Source organism: Lactuca virosa, chromosome 9, assembly GCF_052849685.1.
Source record: "Lactuca virosa cultivar CGN04683 chromosome 9, Lactuca_virosa_CGN04683_v6, whole genome shotgun sequence".
NCBI lineage: Eukaryota > Viridiplantae > Streptophyta > Magnoliopsida > Asterales > Asteraceae > Lactuca > Lactuca virosa.
In genome coordinates this window covers 23,640,794-23,662,403 of record NC_136434.1, presented here as the reverse complement: position 1 = coordinate 23,662,403, position 21,610 = coordinate 23,640,794, and the positions used below count along the sequence as shown (strand labels likewise).

General features: G+C 39.3%; 2 protein-coding genes across 2 annotated transcripts; both read left to right on the top strand.

Annotated features, from left to right (window-relative positions):
* The first annotated feature begins 8,797 nt into the window (after positions 1–8,797).
* On the top strand, positions 8,798–9,650 carry LOC145139035 (uncharacterized). The gene is made up of 2 exons (XM_079072994.1): positions 8,798–9,157; positions 9,270–9,650. The coding sequence occupies exons 1-2, from the start codon at positions 8,798–8,800 to the stop codon at positions 9,648–9,650; spliced, it is 741 nt and encodes a 246-aa protein (XP_078929120.1).
* Positions 9,651–10,977: 1,327 nt separating this feature from the next.
* Positions 10,978–13,565, top strand: LOC145138560 (transcription factor bHLH62-like). The gene is made up of 7 exons (XM_079072628.1): positions 10,978–12,104; positions 12,188–12,361; positions 12,455–12,520; positions 12,603–12,671; positions 12,742–12,819; positions 12,920–13,099; positions 13,186–13,565. The coding sequence occupies exons 1-7, from the start codon at positions 11,289–11,291 to the stop codon at positions 13,285–13,287; spliced, it is 1,485 nt and encodes a 494-aa protein (XP_078928754.1). The 5' UTR covers positions 10,978–11,288; the 3' UTR covers positions 13,288–13,565.
* Positions 13,566–21,610: the final 8,045 nt, after the last annotated feature.

The window sequence follows — 21,610 nt, the reverse complement described above, 5'->3', positions numbered from 1 at the left end:
CAAAGGAAACAGAGATGCGCCCAGTGGGGGCACTTTAAATAACCAATGTAGACCATAGTGCACGAAGGAAAGGCGCCTCTTCACACACTATGATTCCTACATTTGTCAGGCTAAAGTGTATAGTACGAAATAGGGTTTTGCAGCGCGGCCTCCGGGCAAACATCCGATTTCAGAGGCTTCTCCCTTGTACTGTCCTTTACAAGTTACCGTCTCATCGTCATAGCCTTTTCTCACCAAAATCAAAAATAAAATAAAATAAAATAAGAAAATTCTACTTAACCTAAACTTAAACCTAACAACTTAAATCTTCAATGTTGAACTTCTGTTATTTGGTCTTCAGCCTCTTTGTTGCTTGATATTCAGTCTTCTTAAATCTTCAATTTTTTTTTATTTTTTTTTAGAACTAAAGCCTTGAACTTGGAATATTGTTCTTCTTTTTGTGTTGCTCTTTTTCTTCATTTTTGTTCTTTGTTTTTGTTGCTTTTCTTTAATCTTCTTCATTGTTTCTTTCTGTCTTAACTTTTCCAATTTCTTCATTTTTTGTGTTTTCTTCTTTGAAGGTCTAAGGAATTTCACCATGTAACATAGGATGGAGGCTAACATGAACACCTAATGATCATTAACAATGTGCCAAGATCAACTAAAAAGGGTGGGATATGACTCAAAAATGGGTGTTACCGAAAAAACTTGGTCCCCAAAGATGTGAATTGGGGGACCCACTTCAAAGTCCATCAAGCACCTCAACGCAAGGTGTGATAAACAAAATCTATCTAACTATCTACTCTAGACCCCTAAAAAATGATAATCTATCTTAAAAAGGTGGTGAGAATCTAACTAAGCAAGGCTCGGACAAGACTCGGGAGTACTAAGGGGTACTCCCCCCAAAACCAAGATGCGAGTCTTCAATATCTTCAATGTCTTCAAAATACCTTACGGGCTAATCTTTGCTCGCACACATCGGTTTGACCAACCACATCCCTCCGCACCTAGACCCAATCAAGCTACCTGCATCTGACCCCCACACAAGCGGTCTCAAAGTGGTCTGTGAGGCTCAAAACGTGTCCCATTTATCAAATACAAGGAATTCCATATCAAGACCCGGGACCAATCTATGATTCAATACTTATGACTCGGCGCTATGGTACCTGTAGGGATGAGAAGACAAGAGAGAACAAAAATGCATGAACTTAAACTAGAATGCATCTAAAAAGAATGAAAATTAGAAAATAAAGAAAGAAAATATGCAATATTTTTGGAATTTTTATGCAATTTTTATGAATGACCTAAATGCCTTACTCTAAATGCAACTATATACAACCTAAATGCAATCAAAAAATAAAAGATATAGAATACCTCACCCCAAGCTTAAAATTAAGCATTGTCCTCAATGGTTAGGATGAGAGTAAGGAAGGATCATAACGGGATGAAGGTGGTGGAGGCCGGTGAGGACGGTACGAAAGCAACACATGGGTCGTACAATGATGTGTGGGTGGATTTCTTGGCCGCCTAAATACACATGGATGAAAGATTGGTCACGCAAAGGAAGCATATGAAATGGCTCGAAATTTTCTTATGAAGTGACATATTTACGCGGGTACCCTCGCAAACTTTGCGCGGGTGGGGGGCAGTCTCGCAAGCTTTGCGCGGGTACCCTCGCAAACTTTGTGTGGGTGGGGAGCAGCCGCATGCATACATCAGAATGCAACTCGTGTGGGGGTAATTTGAGCTCGGATTTTGCTCGGGTAGGGTTGGGTCACGCAACGTTTGCGCAGGCACCCACGCAAGTTGCAGATTTTTGACACTTTTTTTGCAGTTTTTCGCTCCACAAGCTCCGGTTTTCTTCCATACTTTACCAAGATCATTGATAAACCTCAAGATGCTTATTTTTGACCAACTTCAAGCCTAAAAACATCCAAACTTCAAGTCGAGATTATTTATTCACAATGCATTTATTTAACGTCTTTGCCAAGACATAGTCCCACTTCCTTCAATCTTCATAAATCGGGGTTTCCAATGTTACGTTGTCGAATTCTCCCGTGTCAAAGCCTTCATAAAATGGTTTCAAACAATTTCGATTCACTTTGAATATTTGATTTGTTTCCAAACTCTTAATTTCAACCGCACCATGATCAAACACTTTTATAACAATGAAAGGTCCGTGCCATCGAGATCGAAATTTTCCCGGGAATATCTTTAAGCGTGAATGATAAAGAAGAACTTCTTGACCCGAAATAAAGTGTTTTTGGGTTATGTGCTTGTCATGAAATGCCTTTTTCTTCTCTTTGCATCTTTTGAACCTTTTAATTATCTTCTTCTTGACCACTTCCATCAATGGATGACTCAATCTTCTTAGAGCCTCTCTCTTAGGCTTGCAATCATCTTCCATGAGAATCTTGTGTGTGCATACATTAGGGCTTATATTGTTTATTGGCTCAATCACATCAACCCGGTACAATGGAGAAACGTTGCTAGGGTACCTCATTGCTTCAAAGATGTTGAAGTGAATGGTCTCTCCATCAAACTCCATAGTAATTTTCCCTTTATGGACATCAATGATCGTGTGAGCGGTATTCATGAAAGGTCTTCCAAGGAGGATCATAGATGATTTGGAAGGAGTCTTCTCTTCAAGATCAATGACATAAAAATCCGCGGGAAAAACAAGGTGATTAACTTGTACTAACACATCCTCCAACACTCCTCTAGGAGACACACTTGACTTGTCCGCTAATTGAATTATCACGCCGGTTTCTTCCAAAGGTCCAACATTGAGAGATTGAAGAACCGAGTATGGCATCACGTTTATTGAGGCTCCAAGATCTAGCATTGCACTTTCAACATGCAAATCACCAATAGTGCAAGGAATAGCAAACATTCCCGGGTCCTTGCATTTGGGTGGTAACTTCTTTTGGATGACCGCGGACACATTTGCATTGATTTGAATCTTTTCATTCCCCTTAAATTTCCTCTTCTTGGTGCACAAATCCTTGAGAAATTTTGCATAACTTGGAATTTGCTTAATAGCATTCAATAGTGGAATATTGATCTGGACCTTGCGGAAAGTTTCAAATAATTCATTTTCTTCCTCTATCTTCTTGGAAAAGGCTAACCGGGAAGAAAAGGGTGGTTGTATGACCAATGGCTTGATAGGCTTGTTGGAATATTCAGGTTGCTCAATGTTTGGAACAACCGGTTCCTTTGGAGGAACTACCACTTTTGAAGGTTCAACAATAATAACTTCATCTTCATCTTCTCTTGAAACTCTTTTAGGGTTGCTTTCTCCAAGTGTTTTCCCACTTCTCAAGGTTATTGCACTCACATTTGGATTCTTCTCGGTTTGAGATGGAAGTTTACCCCTTTGTTCCATCTTGTTGAGAGCGGTGGCCAAGTCTCCAATTTGTGCTTGAATGTTGGAGAAAGTGTTCTTGGTCTCTTGTTGAAATTGGGTTTGGCTTTGAGCAAGAGAAGTGATGAGTTCTTGAAGACTCATTTGATGGTTACCACTTCATTGGCCTTATTGATGAGGTTGTTGGTAATTTGGAGGGGGATGAGATGTTTGTAGATATGCAGGTTTTTGTGATGGGTATTGAGAAAATTGGGGTCTCACCATAACATTTGGTGAGTTTTGCTTTGGTGGATATGGGTTGTTTGGGTTATTCCTCCAATTTGGGTTGTAAGTGTTTTGAAATCCCATGGGTCTTGGTTGACCTTGATATCTGCCCATTTCATTAATATCCTCCGGTTCACTACCAAGTGAGGGACACTTATCCGTATAATGCCCCGTCATTGCACAAATACCACACACCATTAATTGTTGACCACTTCTCACCACCATTTGACTTAACACATTAGTCAAATCCAAGAGCTTTGATTCCAAGTGTTGATTGTTGCTAACTTCACCAACCACTTGTGGAGAATTTCTCTTCATTTCATTTCGAGTCCCAAAGTTCCTTTGATTTTGAGAAATGGTTCCAAAAAGTGAGTGTATCTCTTGAGGTGTCTTGTTGAAGATGTCACCACCACTTGAAGCGTCAATCATCCTCCGATCTTTTTCATTCATACCCTCATAAAATTGTTGAAGAAGTAGTTGTTCGGGTATGTTGTGTTGAGGACAACTTGTACACAAATTGTTGAATCTCTCCCAAAAATCATGAAAAGTCTCATTCTCCCCTTGACGAATCCCCAAAATGTCGCTCCTTTGACTTGATATTCGAGAAGTGGGATAGAACTTGCTATTGAAGGCTTTGAGTAACTCTTCCCATGTGTGAATAGATCTCGGTGGTAAGTTGAATAACCACTCTCTAGCTTTATCTTCGAAGGTGAGTGGGAAGGCGGTTAGCTTGAAATCATCCAATGTCACATTTTCGGGCAACATGCTAACACATATCATATGAAAGGACTTCAAATGATTTTGAGGATCTTCTCTATCCAAACCATGGAACTTGGTGAGTTGATGTATGAAACTTGACTTCAATTCAATCCCTCGGCGGTTTGCGGGATAAACAATACCAAGGGGTGTGTGAGTAACATCCGTCTCCATCATTTGTCGAAGTGTCAACTCTTGAGGAGGATTGGGTGGATTGGGGTTATTGGGATATTGGTGCATGTAATTTGGAGGTTGTTGGTAAGGTGGGTATGGGTATTGTTGGTGATTTGTACATTTGTGGTGGATAAGGTTGGTAGTTAGGGTATTGGTTGTAGGGAGGTTGTTGTTGTGGGTACATTGGGTTTTAGTACATTGGAGGGGGTTGGTAATTGGGTTGATTTGGGTAATGTACTTGTTGAACTTGAAAAGCATTGTTTTGAGGTTGGTTGTTTTGGTGGAATTGTTGGTTGTGTGGTTGTGGAGGTTGATAATTGGGTTGGTTTTGTGGAGGGGCTCGATTCCAAGGTGGCATATCAATGAGAGGTTCTTGTGGTTGTTGTCTTGGTTGATGGGGTGGTGTATTGGCATCTTGATTGTTCGGGTTTGGGTGAGGATTGTGAGGTGGAGTGTGATTCATGGCTATGTAGTTTTCAAACGGAATGTCTTCAAATGAATGACCAACAATTGGAGAACTCGGCTCGGTGTCGGTATCACTTGAAGTATGAACTTGGTCTTCTATGTTGATTAGTGGAGAAGAAGAAGAAGCTTGAACTGGTTGTTGTTGCTTTGCTTGTTTGGCTAACTTTTTCAACCTTTTTGCTTCTTTTTTAATTTCCGGATTGTAGAGTAGTTCATCGGGTCTTGTAGACCTAGGCATAAACAATCAAATAACAATAACCAATTTCCTCGGCAATGGCGCCAAAACTTGGTGGGATGTCAAGTCCACCAAGCAAATTACACCCTTTGTTTGCAAATAAAACGTAATATAATGGTAAAAAGAGGTATCGATCCTCGGGGAAATGGTTGTATTCAATCACCAATGCAATCCAATAGAACTAGTGAAAATAAACTAACTAACTACAATTAAACTAAAGGGGGGGGGGGTGTTATGATTGCTTGAAAACTAAAAGACTTGAATAACTAAAAACTTGCAATTAAGCAAGAAAGTGAGTTGCTCAAATATTGCAGAGAATTGGTAAACCAAGGCAATTCAACACAATGAACATTTGTGTGTTTATCATTAGGATTTAACATGAAGCTTATCATTCACCCCAAATTGGTTATAGCAATCATGAAGCATGATATGCCAAGATTTCTCATAGGTAGTATAGAGGTTGGGGAAGCCCACAACACACCTTCTTAATCAAAATCAAAGATCCAATTGAACCAATTGAACCCAATAAGTTGATTAGCCTTAAGAATGAAGAAATCCCCAATTCCTAGAGGATGTCAATGCTTACACATCCATAAAGGAGTTATGATTCATAAGCTAGAGATGATTTCTACCATCATAAAGCCCTTGTTCTAAGTAAATTCAATGATTCAATGCTAAACCAAAGAAATAAAACAACAATTGCTTATTAAAGTACCAAGCTCATGATCAAAGCACTAAACAAGCATAGGAAATATGAACTAGAATCATTAGACATAAGATAAATGATAAATAAGCATAAATCCTTCAAAAACCCACAAACATTCAGAGGTTTTAGCCAAGGTCTACCAAAATAGAGAGTTTAGCCACTCATGACGATAGAATAACAATCACAAAAGTCTAATTGCATAAAGAAACTACCAATAACTTGGAAAGATGAAAAGAAATGAGTCTTAAGCTTCAAAATCACCTTCTCCATGTCTCCAATGGTGTAAAATCGAAGTGATGGCTGATAGATCTCATCCCCCAAGGTTATGGTGTGCCAAATGACCAAAATGCCCAAACTGGGCAGTTGCACGGGTACCCGCGCGACGAAAATTCTACCCGCGCAAATGTTGTTGTAATGCTATTGGTCCTTCATTCCTCCACTCCACCGTTCCACTACCAAAGATTCTTTTGGTCCCCTCCATATCCATGTGATTTAAACCAACCAATCATCATTTAGCTACAAAAATGGATGCTCCAAGCCCAAAAATAGAAGTTTATGACCCATCTTTATAAGTCGAAAATATCCAAGTCTTCAACTCTTTAAGGCCCAAGTCTTCTTTTATGGATCCGCCAAGCCCAACAATGCCTCGAGAGTCCACTAAGCCCGTCTCCAATCAAACCGCAACAGCAACGAGCACCGAAAACCTGCAAAAAACCTTATGCAAAATAAAAAGCACCCGGTACGCTCCATAATAAAGAAAATAAAGAATATACAATGCATTAATAATAAAAACATGTAAAAATTCTAAAATAATCTAATAAAAAGAAAGAAATAAAATAAACTATCAAATCCTTAATTCCCTAAACCGACCCATTCTGGAAAACGAGTGTTACATAAAATAATGATGAGAGGCCAGGATTTTTTTAGTACTACTACACTAAAAATGTAGTCACGTAGTAGGGTATTGATGATGACCACAAACTAATCTAGACAAGTAGGGTCAAACATGGACAGGCTTGCAACATGTAGATGTTTATAAGCCATACACGGGCAGGTATACAACCTGTAGGTGTAAATTGATCATACATGGGCATGCTTACCACCTGTAGATGTTACTAAATTGTTTTGTGGACATGTCTACGACCTGTTGGCATTGATGAGTCGTACGCGGACAGGTCTACGACCTGTATGTGTTACTGAACTACACATGGGCATATCTCCGATCTGTAGATGTTAAGGAACCACATACAAATGAATGATCTATTCATGAGGGTACTATGTTCACCCCATGGTTGTCTTATTCGCACATATTACTAAGGAATCTCTGAGGCAGTATTATTTACTTAGAGATCCTTTAGGATAGATCCCTTAAGATTATTGGTTTAGGACCAGGGAGTGAGAATAACCGGAATGGGTAATCGGGTTATTTGTTTGATGTGAAAGACATAATTATAACAAATTAATTATATTATTGTTGGCTAAAAACCTTTTGTGCTCATCAGGCTCCCAAGCCTGACCCATTCAATTTCTTTGTATCACAAGTAGCAATACAAAAAGTATATGGATAAGTGATGTTTGGATCTGATGAAAGATTCGAGGAGATGTAGGCCATTGTATAATATGATGTAAGGCCTGTAATGACTATGTTTATGCTTATGTTTCTTATATCACTTATGACATGCCAAGTTTTTTTATAATTAATGAAAAACATTTCTTCGAAAATACTTTTTGTGGGACAAATTCTGCAATATAAAGAATACTCTGTTTAAAATAAGCACCAAGAAAAGGTCTTTTTAGGCCGTGAAAATGAGGATGTCACATATACAATTGTCAATTGGGGGAAGAGGAACGAGTGGCGTTCCTAAGCTTTCAAACTCACTAGTAGGTGACGAGGGTATTCAAAAAAATGGTTGATTTCTCTTACATGAATTCAGACTGGGCTTATTCTTCATCCCGCATCTTCTTATCTATCTTAGCTAAATGTTAAGCTCAATAATCAACAGATTTGGATAAGTGTAGCCTAAGTTACATAGCCATAAGCATAAGTATTTGAAACACTCTCATATCAACTCGTATTAGGCTAATTCTTCTTATTGTATATTCTTATAACAACTCGTATTGGGTTGATTCTTCTTTATGTATATTCTTGTTTGTCCTGACTAAATGTTAGGCTTAAGAATCAACTGATTTCGGTAAGTATAACCTAAGCTACAAAGCCCTAAATATGAGTACCTAGAAAATATGCAAAGCTGACTCGACAACGGAGGCAAAATATATTGCATCAAATAAAGCTATAAAGGAGGCTATTTTGATGAATAAGTTCATCATATATCCTGATGTGGTTCCCAACATTTATAATCACATTTAGATCTTTTGTGTCACCCATGGTGCAATCATTCTGGCTAAAAAGTCGGCCACGCAAACACAACTTAGGAAATATCATTATATTCACAAGGTTGTTGGAAACAAATACACTAGCGTTTGTAGCAGTGGCGGCCCTGGGGTGGTGTCGGCGGTGCGGTCGCACCAGGCCTCCGATTTTTAGGATAATTTATAGTTATAGTATTGGTATTTTTGTAAAATCTATTTTTATGTTTTATCAATAAATAAAATTAGCCTGGTAACTTTTGGTTCCAATTTTAGATGCGTTTTAATATTTGGCCTCCGATGCGTTTTAATTACCGAAACAAAGTCTCACTTTAAAATCATTGTCAATCATAAGGTGGGAAAGTAGGATCCTGAAATAGTAAAAGCTCTGCATAAACTTGTTGAAGAAGAGACAGACATAAAGATCATAAGTGAAGCTACTTGTCTAGCAGAGTATGAACTTGGCAGATTTGACTTTATAACAGGTATGGTTATATGGTATCATATATTGGCTAAAGTAAATAACGTGAGCAAACAACTTCAGTCTGAGACTATGCGTATTGATGAGGCAATGAGTAGTGTGGGAGCACTTATTGAGTTTTTTAAAGACTATCGAGAGAATGGGTTTGGGAAGGCTTTGGATTGTGCGAGAGCTATAGCTTCTGATTTGGAAATTTATTCGGTGTTTGTTGAGAAAAATAATAAAAGAAAAGTTGTTAAAAAAAGACATTTTGATGAGAATGACATTGGGTCATCAGAGCCGGTACATGAACTTTCACCTCCAGAGTCATTTAGGATTCAATATTGTGTACATAGTAGATCAAGCTATTGGTTCATTGGAGCGAAGGTTTGAACAATACAAACAATATGAAGACATTTTTTGTTTCTTATTCACAACAGAAAAGTTGAAGTCAATGAATACTAGCGAGTTAAAGTAATGTTGCAAAAATCTGGAAAAGAGGCTGCAAAATGATCATATCTCAGACATTAATGCTGATGATTTATTCAACAAACTGGAGTTGTTACAAAAACATTTACCGGTTGAACACAATACAGCTAACGAAATACTAAATTTCCTAAAAATGATGAACACTTATCCAGTTTCTTATCTAGCATACAGAATATTGTTGACTGTTCCTATTACAGTTGCATCAGCGGAAAGAAGTTTTTCAAAACTAAAGCTTTTAAAATCTTATTTGCGTTCGACCATGTCTCAAGAGAGATTAAACGCTTTGGCATTGATTTCGATTGAGAATGAGTTTCTTGAGAATATTGATTATGAAAGTCTCATAGATGATTTTTCTTCTAAAAATGCTAGAAGGCCAATGTTTAGAAAATAGTAATGCGTTGTTTTTTTTTTTTTTTTGTTGAAAAGTTGTTTATAACAGTTTTACAGTTTTATTTGATTACCAATGAGTGATGAAGACATTATTTTGTGGTAGTGAATTTATGAGATGTTTTTTAGCAACTTTATGTTTTGAATTAGTGGTAGGAAATGTAGTTAATAATATTTACAAGAAATTTTTGTGGGGCCTCATTTTAGTTTTTGCACAAGGCCTCCGAAATATCAGGGCCGGACCTGGTTTGTAGAGTTGCGCCGTTGGGAACTTGGCCGATCCGTTCACTAAGGCCATGTCACATCATCACCACTAACTACCACTAAACCTATGAAATACCCACCACTACCACTCCACTTCACATCATTTTTTTTTATTTTTTTTAATTCAAAAATACAATAAAAATACATCTTTAAAATTAAAGATAAAACATAGATTTTTTTAACTAGTTTTCATTCGATAATAAAGAAACATTACATTAATATTAAAAACTACATTACTTAAATAACCTAGAATTAAAAACAAACAAACATAAAATAAAACTAATCTTCGTTCATATTAAGTTGGTACAAATGTTCCGTGACATCTTCTCGAAGATTGAATTTTTCGTTATCAACCGAGTCAAAATTTTAAAAAAAAAATCCATGTTTTTTTGTTTTAAAGAACGACAGTGTAAAATTTGATGAAATGTGAGTGTAAATTTTGATGTATTATGTTTATATAGGATTATAAGTGTTGAGTTTGTAAAAATAAATAAATAACTTAAAATTTTGAGCGTTAAACGGTTGAATTGGGCAACATCTTCCGATTGATCGTCCACTCTCGCCATAGCCATCACGAAACGCAACGACCACGACACACAAGGACGGTGTGCACGATCGTGGTTCATGGCTACGTATACCACGGAAGGTCTCGTGCTTAGTATAATGTATGGTCTAAGCAATTGTCGTAGACCAAGCTTGATTCTTACGATTAAAATAAATTGAGATTTTTATTTTTAACAAATAGTAGGAATACGTATCGAAATAACTATGAAGCGATGAAAATCCTATCTAATTGTGAATTTATCGACACAAGAAAGAGCAGTTCTCATTTTCTGAAAAGATAGGTTGTTATTTGAACTCAATTCTTTAATTATTTTCTGATAGAAGCTAATAATATATCATTATACGTGTTATATTTTGTCAAATTTATAATGTTTTTTTTTCATTTTTTTTTTTTGTATATATTTGTAAATTAAAGTTTTTGATATATGATTACGTACCAAATAGTGCAAGTCTACTTATAAATTATACTTGTTCTTGATGCTATAATCTATTTAACTTCATCACCTTCCTACTGCTACTCTCTCTCTCTCTCTCTCTCTCTGTGTTCTGCTTTCCTTCCTGTTGCTTTTCTTTGCATCAAACCACCACTAATCTCTCTCACTCCACCCCTACGTCTAATCATCTCCCATCTTCTAGACTTGAAGCATCCATCCATCATCTTCGAGATTCATTCCAAACCAACTATATTACGAATTCCACTGCATATTTTTCATAATTCAATACAGTTTTAATCCATTTTCTCATCTGGTTATACATCCAATTTTACTGCAAAAAGATTCAAAAAGCATCGATTTAAAGTTGTTTTTTTACCGTTATGGATAGAGATTTCTTTCTCCACGCTGGACTCCACTTCGAACCGCAGACTCAAATGCCGTCATGGAAGTTGATGGCATCGGCGCCGGAGATGAATTGCCCGCCGGCGCAATCGTCACTTGGTAGATTCAACAATTTTGAGTCTGCTTTTAGCTCAATGGTCTCCTCGCCTGTTTCCAATTCAGTGGCTCCAAACGACACTTTCGCCGTTCGTGAACTTATCGGGAAATTGGGTAGCATTTGCAATGGTGATGGTGAGGTTTCTCCGGCCGCCATGGCTCCGGCAGCAGCAGTGCCATTGAATTCACCACCAAGCAAGTTTGATTGGCCACCTGTTGACCACTTTGGGAAAGAAAACCAACTCAATTTGCGAGATTCAATTCCTCTCGGTTCTGGATTTCCATCACTAACAGCGGATCCTGGTTTCGCGGAGAGGGCGGCGAAGTTTTCTTCTTTTGGTAGTCGTAGTTTCAATGGCAGAACTTGTCAATCAGGGTTAAATTCAAGCAACCCTGATTTGCAATTTAGATCTAGCGTTTCGCCATTAATGAGAAATGCCAGAATGCCTCGTGTTTACAGTAGCCCTTCCCTGAAAATGGATGGATCTGCCATGGCGATTCGAGAAAACAAGAATTTGGCTGAAACCCACATGGCAAACGGGTTGGGATGTGAATATATATCCAATTCAAATGAAGAATCCTCTGTTTCCGAACAAATGCAAATTGGATTGAGAAATCCGGACGATTCAAACTCAAGAAAGAGAAAAGCTGCATCTTCAAAAGGCAAAGCTAAAGAAATTGTATCACCCATTGTAAAGGTAACAAGAATCAAGCAAAATTCAGCTAGAAACAGCAACTTATGTTCCAAATTCACCAATGTTTCGAAACTTCTGTGTTTTAGGAAGAAGGAAGCGATGATTCGAATTTGAAGAGACAGAAGAAAACAGAGGAGGATACAAATGGTGAAACAGAGAAGAATCCAAAGCTTCCCGAGCCACCAAAAGATTATAAAGATTATATTCATGTTAGAGCAAGAAGAGGTCAAGCTACAGATAGCCATAGCCTAGCAGAAAGAGTAAGCCTCTATCTGAAATCAACAATAATTACACCCTTTTTTGTTCTTCCAAATTCAAGATCTTGAATTCCACCATGATCATGTTTTTTACAGGTCAGGAGAGAGAAGATAAGTGAAAGAATGAAGCTTCTTCAAGATCTTGTTCCAGGTTGCAATAAGGTATCAAATTTGTAAACTTCCAACTCGAAATTGATGGCATTATGATCAGGGTGCTGATCGAAATGCGAAATCGTGTTCTTAGGTCACTGGAAAAGCACTCATGCTCGATGAAATCATCAATTACGTTCAATCACTACAAGGTCAAGTTGAGGTAAGTCGATAATTTCAAATTCTTGTAAATAAATCCACCGATTACCATCAAAATGATTGTGGTTCTTCAGTTTCTGTCCATGAAACTAGCAACAGTGAATCCAAGGCAAGATTTTGACATGAATAGTCAACTTTGCAAAGATGTTCATGTTAGTCAACTTTCTCTCTCTAAAACTCAACGCTTCTCTCTCTCCTCTTAAACTCTACGAAATTTGATTTCCGTTTGTGGGTATGTTCTCAAATTTGCAGATGAGTCAATCACATAGGAATTTATCTCAACAACTATACCCAATGGAAACATCCACGTCAGAGTTCTATCAACAAAACCCACAACAAGTACTTTTTGTTGGGTCTACTGCTATCACTCAATCTTCAGTGGACCCATTGTCCAGCTCCATTGTTCATGGATTCACCCAAACTTTTTCACAAGTAAGTAATTTACGAAAAGAAAAATCATAACTTTACGTTAACATCGCTCTTAAAATAACAATCCACAATCCAACCTTTTGGTTCAGTTCGTTGAATTTGAAGGAGATGATCTAAATAATATTGTCAAGATGGGTTACAGAGACAATCATGATCATGATCAGACATCGGAAATGAAAATTGAGCTCTGACCATGATGCAAACGCGTTTGCAGCCATTGGTCGATTGATGGCATGATGAGGCCGTGTAAATACAAAAGAGAGTACTTTTAGTTCGGATTAAAATAATTAAACCTGTATTTTGCTAATTGATCTACTTTTAAGTATAATATTTTCTAGCATTTCATTTCATTTATTTTTTGTATTATGCATTGTATTATAGAGGTTATGTGGAGTTGAAGGTTCAAAAGTTCGATATGTAATATATAGTGTTAAATAGATAGAAATTAAAAGCAAAAAATTTCAAGCAACTTTTATGTTTTAACCAAAGTTTATACTTCTAGCTTCATATATGTATAGACATATAGTCATGCAATATTACAAAGCTTTGATATTATCTGTTATGAAATATACATAATATCTAGCTAAATGATACCAAGTATAATAATTGGTTAAACATCTTATATGTCTTGACGAAAGAATATTTGATTTGCCATATAGTCACATAACATTTGGGACCTCTTTTGTCCAATGAAAATGCAACATCATAACTATATACAAGATATATGTAATAATTCTATGCAAAAAAAAGTTTTTCTAAGTTATCTTTGTTGAATTACGTTAAAAAGATAAATGGGTTTTCCATTAAATGAAGTAGCATGGTTCTTAGTAGTAGGTCATACCAAAAGGGTCCGCTAAATCTAATGCCAATAGTCAGAGTGAGCAACGATACCCCTATAAACAAAGCAGAGACTGAGCCAATCCCTGGTAGCATAAAGTCCTAGGAAAGGTTAGAGCGCCAAAAATATCCCGTCTAATTCAGCATGAATCATACGCCACCCACAATCACTTGCAAAAACATATATCGATAGAGACACATAAATGGTACAATGTGATAGACATTGTCCTCTTCATCAAATCTATAAATCTCTCATCCATAGGGTTATCAACAAGTAACAATTCACTATCTCATTCTCTTCAAAAGCACCCATATAGTCTATCCAATACACACCTAACTTAAGTGTCAAAGTATAATCCTGGGACAACCCCAAATTATATCTGACCTAGTGGTTTTCTTGTGATTAACTGAAACATCCATATCAAGCAAGAAGACAAGTCTCTGTCCATCCCGTCTTAAACCTTTATTTTAGGACTTTGTTGCATTAGCTTTTTTAACAATAGTATAAAAAAAAATGAACCATCTTATTCCGTTCATATCATAAAGGACTTCTAGTCTAACGGTATTAAGTGTTGCCCTCATTGCTTAAGGTTGACGGTTCAAGTCTCGTCTGAGACATAAGTGAATTTATGAGTAGTTTAGGAATATTTTGCGGTTCAAAAAAATATCATGTTAATTATTATGTATACTTATTACCTACTATTAAATATAAACTAGATATTTATCCATTTCTTTTTGGAATAACTAACACACCACTCGTTAAACCTAGTCCTAAAGTCTATTTTTTTTGTACACAAGAACTTTCAAGCATTTTTATTTCTTAAAAAGATATAAACATTATACTATAATAATGACTAAATAGCAACTATTTTTATCTATTTATATATGTGCATAAAGGTTATCAATCACGAAATTTATTAGTCAACCAAAGATATATAAGGTACTTAGATCTGTTTTTGATATATTAATAATATTTGTGTTGTTCAAATATAGAAATGAAATACAATGATTAATTTGCTTGAAAGTAGTTAATTAAGTAAGAATAATTAATACAAGTCGGAATTAATATTTAATTAAAAAATTTAAGAATCCCAGGTTGGCATTGGTGAATTATGACTCAAACCCACCCCATGCAACAAGAAGACTTTTTTTCTAATTTGAAAAAACGACTCAGATGTAGTGGAGTTACAGGTAGAGAAGATACCCCTTCATATGTAATTAATTATTAATATATTTACTTTTTAAAATTTAAATGAATTATTCACAGAAAATATCATATATTTTATGAGTATATTTTGGAGCGATCACCGCTAACAAAATGAGAAAATAAAAGTTATTTCTAGTAGAGACGGAAATAAAAATATAAAATTTTTATTAAGATAACTTGAGGTTCCAATCAATAAAAATACTAATGAACCTAATAAAATGATAATAGAAATTACTTGTTTTTTGAGCCCAAATATAGGTTCTATTTATATGTGTTCTGATCGACAATATATATATATATATATATATATATATATATATATATATATATATATATATATATATATATATATATATATATATATATATATATATTTTGAGAATTGAGAGAATAATCCAAATGAATTTGACTTTAGTCCTTTTTTCTTTTGAATTAACTCGTCAATGAGGATCGCGAAAAAAAAAACTTGCTAACCGCAAAGATAAGGCAAAATATCTCACATGTTTTTTTTATCTGCCGTCATTTTCACCATGGAAAAAGAGCGAAAATCATCCTTTTTATTTGCCTCTACGGATCATAGTTATAAATATACACGTTATTCAAGTAAGTAATAAATAAGCTTGCCACTTCGATTAATTTTGTTCAAAGAGGTATCAACATTCCTTCCATTATTTGTTCTATATGTGGGGTGTGAAGACTTGATCAAACACAAGCGAGCATCAAGAATCACAAGCGAGCATTAGGAATCACGATTGAACATCAGGATCACAAGCAAGCATCAAGAATCATGAGTGACAATCAGGATCACAAGTAAGCATAAAGGATAACAAGTGAGCATCATAGATCACGAGTGAGCATCAGGGATCACAAGTGAGCATCATGGATGTTTATGTTGAAGATGCTAAAGGAGGATGCTCATCAGTTGAAGATGCTCAAGGAGGGTGCTCATCAGTTGAAGATTCTTGAGGAGGATGCTCATCAGTTGAAGATACTCAATGAGGATGCTCATCAGTTGTCGATGCTCATCGATGATGCTCATGAGGTTAAAAGTTCTAGAAGCGCCTGCATGATATTCTATGATTGGTTGGAAATTAGGGCATCCCCTTTATGGGCTAATTATGGATGTGATTGACCCATCAGAATTAGAAATTCCCATGCTTACCTATAAATAGGTTCATATCATCGTCGTTGTTAGTCGCTATTTTAGTTTTCAGTGCGAGCTAAAAGTGAGATACAACATTGAATTTTTGTAATAGTTCTTGAAAGATAATAAAATCCTCTCCATCTCGTTCACCCATGGAAGTAGGTCACCTTAACTGAACCACATTAAATATTGTGTTCAATTTTGATTTAAGTTTTTCAGAAGTTTTATTCCGCAAGTTTTATCGAAGTTTGTTTGACATTTGTCATAAGTGCTTAACTTGTTTTCTTGTTATCCTAACAAACTTATTTTGTGGACTTCTTGAGAAGGATTCGGCCCACTTGCTTATTTCATGTGAGGTAACCACGACTCTATGGTGTTTCTTAAAATATGGTTTGATCTTGATATTCCTACCTTATAGAGGTAGAAGAAGTGTGTAACATCCCAATTTTGAGTCCAAAAATTTCATTTTAAATAACTGAGTATAAAACATTCATAGGAAAAATACATGAAAATATATCGTTCGTAAATCAACATAACATGTCTGAAAGCCCAAATCATAAAGTAACGACATATCAAAGTACAATCCCAGAACATCTCAAGTGCGGAAAAATCAATGCATGTATGTATGATGTGATGCTACCGCGCCAACTCCTTCCCCTTTGATGAAGAGGTACCTGAAACCAAAACTGTAAACTGTAAGCATGAAGCTTAGTGAGTTCCCCCATCATACCGCATACCATACATTCACATAACATACATATACTGTCAGGCATATCTGGGTGCCCGACCTACCTCTTCGGTCCTCTCGACCGGATACTGCCTAGCATATCTGGGTGCTAGCCTCCCCTTCGGTCCTCTCGATCGGATACTGCCTAGCATATCTGGGTGCTGGCCTCCCCTTCGGTCCTCTCGACCGAACACTGGGGACTATTTCACCCCTCTACTACTACCACATAACATATAACACATAATCATATTCTATCTAGCATGACCGGGTATGACTACCCCCTTCGGCCCTATCGACCGGAAATCTTGGGGACTATCTCCCCTACTGCTACAAGCATATAACATCATATCATACTAGCACATAATACATCAGGTAGTAGAAAACCTAGATGAATATCACAAAGACAGTCATCTAACATACAACTCCTACTGGTGGGCCGGCATTGTGGCCGTAGACCCACCGCTATTGGAAGGTAACTCACCTTGAACGAAGCTGCTGATAATCTGCGAGGGAAAAGTCTATGTCTGCTGCTGCTCCGGAAATCCTCCGGCTATAATCCCCACAAAACACTTAGTCAGAGTCTGATATCTATTCTCAGGGTAAAATGACCATTTTACCCCTGACCAAGTCCAAGACAAAGTCAAAGTCAACTTCCAGTTGACCCGACTCGCCGAGTTAGGCCGCCAACTCGTCGAGTCCCTATCCTTTCATCTGTCCTTCTTCACGCCTCTACTCGTCGAGTTTGGCAACGACTCGACGAGTTCTCCTTCTAGAACAACCCCGGATGAACATTCATCCGACTCGCCGAGTTGTATGAACAACTCATCGAGTTCATCCTCAAGAGTTTGGAGATTGCCTTGGACTCGTCGAGTCTGTTCATGCACTCGCCGAGTCCTATGAACTCCAGGACTATGGCTTATCCCAATACGTTGGGGTCACTCCTCCGGACCCTCTAAAACCTTTCCAGCACTCCACTGGGTCTCCTTGACCCATAACAGAAAAGGGGAGTCTAACCTCGGACTCGCCGAGTCCCAAGAACGACTCGCCGAGTCGATACAGTCCAAGTCTTATTTCTTCGATTTCTGGTGTACAACTCTTGTCCAAATGATAGATCTAGGTCCCTAAACTCGATCTAGCACGTAAAGTTACGAACTTTACGTGCATGCATGGGACTTTGAGTCTAAAAGGCTCTAAAAGAGACTCTTGGGTTGCATGGGGGCTTCCATGGGTGCAAAAGCAGCCCCTTTCTGCCTTGTAATTCCTCCATGGACCTAGATCCGAACCCTCAACCCCCAACCATGCTTGCAATCTCCCCAAAAAGGGATCTAGCAAAAGAACAAGCAAGGTATCGACTTTATACCTTCTGTGAACTGCAAATGGTGCACAAACTTGAACTCCCTTGGTCTCCTCTTGATTCCTCTAGGCTTTTCCTTCTCCTTTGAGTTGAAAATCACCAAAAAGCACCACAAATGCCTTAGCTCTTTATACAAACCGCTAGGGTTTGCTATGGGGGTTTTCTGGAAGCAATAGGGACGAAGGGTGGCTGAATGAGATGTTTAAATAGGGTGCAAACCCTTAGATTAGGGTTTTGTCCAGTCAGAGCCTACTCGTCGAGTCTGAAGCCGACTCGACGAGTCCGTCATTTAAATCCCGAATCAAATCCGTTTCTACTCAACGAGTTGGTCCTTCAACTCGCCGAGTCCCAGGCCAAAAATGAAAAATACATAAATAAAATACATACCAGGAACCAGGTGCTACAAATCTCCCCCACTTATTTTAGACTTCGTCCTCGAAGTCTGCTGCTCGTTCCTGGAAAAGCTCTGGGTAATGCTCCATTATCTCATCCACCGGCTCCCAAGTCCATTCCGAGCCCTTCCGGTGCTGACATTGCACCTTTACTAGCTCGACCCTCTTGTTCCTCAGATCCTTCGACTTCCGGTCGAGGATCGCTACAGGCCGCTCGATGTAATTCAGGCTGTCATCGACCTGAATATCCTCTAATGGTACCACTGTCAAATCGTCCACCAAACATTTCCGTAACTGGGAGATGTGAAAAGTGCTATGAATCTGACTGAGTTCGGCTGGCAGGTCAAGCCTATACGCCACTTTGCCCACCCGGGCTATAACCCTGAAGGGTCCAATATACCTGGGACCCAACTTGCCCCGCTTCCTGAATCGGATGACGCCCTTCCATGGCGACACCTTTAGGAGAACCATATCCCCGACCTGAAACTCCAGGTCTGATCGGCGCTTGTCGGCATAGCTTTTCTGCCGACTCTGAGCAGTCTGAAGTCTGCTCCGAACCTGCTGAATCCTCTCTGTCATCTTGAGCACCACTTCGGTGCTCCCCATGACCCTCTGGCCAACCTCACCCCAACATATCGGGGTCCTGCACTTCCTCCCGTATAACATCTCGAAGGGAGGGCGGTCAATACTCGCATGGTAGCTGTTGTTGTACGAGAACTCAGCCAATGGGAGGTAAGCATCCCAACTACCACCGAAATCTAACACACACGCCCGCAGCATATCCTCCAGAGTCTGGATGGTCCGCTCGCTCTGACCATCTGTCTGCGGATGAAATGCAATGCTAAAATGCAGACGAGTACCCAGATCGTCATGAAACTTCTTCCAAAACATGGAAGTGAACCGCACATCCCTGTCTGAAATCACCGAAACTGGCACCCCGTGCCTCGCCACCACCTCCCTGATGTAGATATCAGCCAACCTTTCGACCGAAATACTCTCCTGAATTGGAATAAAATGGGCGCTCTTGGTCAGTCGATCGACGATGACCCGAATCGAATCTACGCCTCGCGCGGTCCTGGGATTTTTGGTGATGAAGTCCATGGTAATATCTTCCCACTTCCACAGGGGAATATCCAACGGCTGCATCTTGCCGTGTGGCCTCTGGTGCTCGTCCTTGACCTTCCTGCAGGTCAAGTACCGCTCCACATACCATGCTACATCCCGCTTCATGCAGGGCCACCAATAGTCAAGACGAAGATCTTTATACATCTTCGTCGCTCCGGGATGGATGGAAAACCTGGACTTGTGCCCCTCCTCCATCAATGTCTGGCGCACGCCTCCATGATAGGGGACCCACACCCTACGGTGAAGAGTCAATAACCCTCGGCTATCATAGTCGAAGGAGGAAACCTGTCCCACTATACGCTCACTCTTTCGATGTTCCTCCTTTATAGCCTCCCGCTGGGCCTCCCGGATCTGCTCCAACAATGGAGTCACTACTGTCATCCGTATGCAAATATCTCTGATCGGTGCTGCCTTACGGCTAAGCGCGTCGACCACCACATTGGCCTTCCCTGGGTGGTAAAGGATCTCGCAGTCGTAATCCTTCACCACATCTAGCCACCGACGCTGCGTCATGTTCAGATTCGGCTGATCCATGAGGTATCTCAAACTCTTTTGGTCCGTGTAAATGGTACAACGGACACCATACAGGTAATGACGCCAAATCTTGAGGGCGAACACAATAGCCCCCAACTCCAAATCATGCGTCGGATAGTTCGCCTCGTGAGGTTTCAGCTGCCTCGAAGCGTAGGCGATGACATGCCCTCTCTGCATCAATACCGCGCCCAAACCCGAAATAGACGCGTCGCAGTACACAACAAAATCATCTACGCCCTCTGGCAGGGCTAAGATCGGCGCCTCGCACAATCTCTGTCTCAGTGTCTCAAACGTTGCCTGCTGCTCAGGTCCCCAACGAAAGACTACAGTCTTCTTTGTCAGCTGCGTCAAGGGTACGACTATCTTGGAGAATTCCTGGATGAATCTCCAATAGTAGCCGGCTAATCCCAGAAAACTCCGAATCTCGGATGGAGACTTCAGAACCTCCCATCTCATCACGGCCTCCACCTTGGCCGGGTCGACCAGAATACCGTTCTGGTTGACAAGGTGCCCAAGAAACTGCACCTCGCGCAACCAGAACTCACACTTGGAGAACTTGGCGTACAAGCTCTCTCTCCTCAAAGTATCCAAAACCTCTCGCAGATGCTCCTCATGCTGGTCCTGCGTCTTGGAATAGGCCAATATGTCATCAATGAAAACTATCATAGACCGATCCAGCATCGGTCTACACACGCGGTTCATGAGGTCCATGAACACGGCAGGAGCATTGGTGAGCCCGAAAGGCATCACCACGAACTCATAGTGGCCATAACGCGTCCGAAACGCAGTCTTCTGCACATCCTCCTCTCTGAACCTCATCTGATGATACCCTGAACGCAAATCAATCTTGGAGAACCAAGATGCTCCCTGTAGCTAGTCAAAGAGGTCATCAATCCTCGGGAGTGGGTAACGGTTCTTCACCGTTACCTTATTCAGCTCCCTATAATCTATACACATCCGATACGACCCGTCCTTCTTTTTCATGAACAGAATCGGGGCTCCCCAGGGTGAACTGCTCGGTCTAATGAATCCCTTGTCTAACAGCTCCTGCAGCTGTGTAGACAACTCCTGCATCTCGGGAGGAGCCAACCGATACGGTGCCCTGGCTATCGGAGCCGCACCAGGGACTAAGTCGATCCTGAACTCCACCTGCCGCTCCGGAGGTATCCCAGGAAGCTCCTCTGGGAACACATG

Bases quoted from the DNA above. Each gene is read 5' to 3' on its own strand.
- LOC145138560 (XM_079072628.1), top strand. From the start codon at position 11,289: ATGGATAGAGATTTCTTTCTCCACGCTGGACTCCACTTCGAACCGCAG. The intron at 12,362-12,454 runs GTAAGCCTCTAT...TGTTTTTTACAG, and splicing joins GCCATAGCCTAGCAGAAAGA to GTCAGGAGAGAGAAGATAAG. The intron at 12,521-12,602 runs GTATCAAATTTG...TCGTGTTCTTAG, and splicing joins TTGTTCCAGGTTGCAATAAG to GTCACTGGAAAAGCACTCAT.
- LOC145139035 (XM_079072994.1), top strand. From the start codon at position 8,798: ATGGTTATATGGTATCATATATTGGCTAAAGTAAATAACGTGAGCAAA. The intron at 9,158-9,269 runs GTTTGAACAATA...AATCTGGAAAAG, and splicing joins ATTGGTTCATTGGAGCGAAG to AGGCTGCAAAATGATCATAT.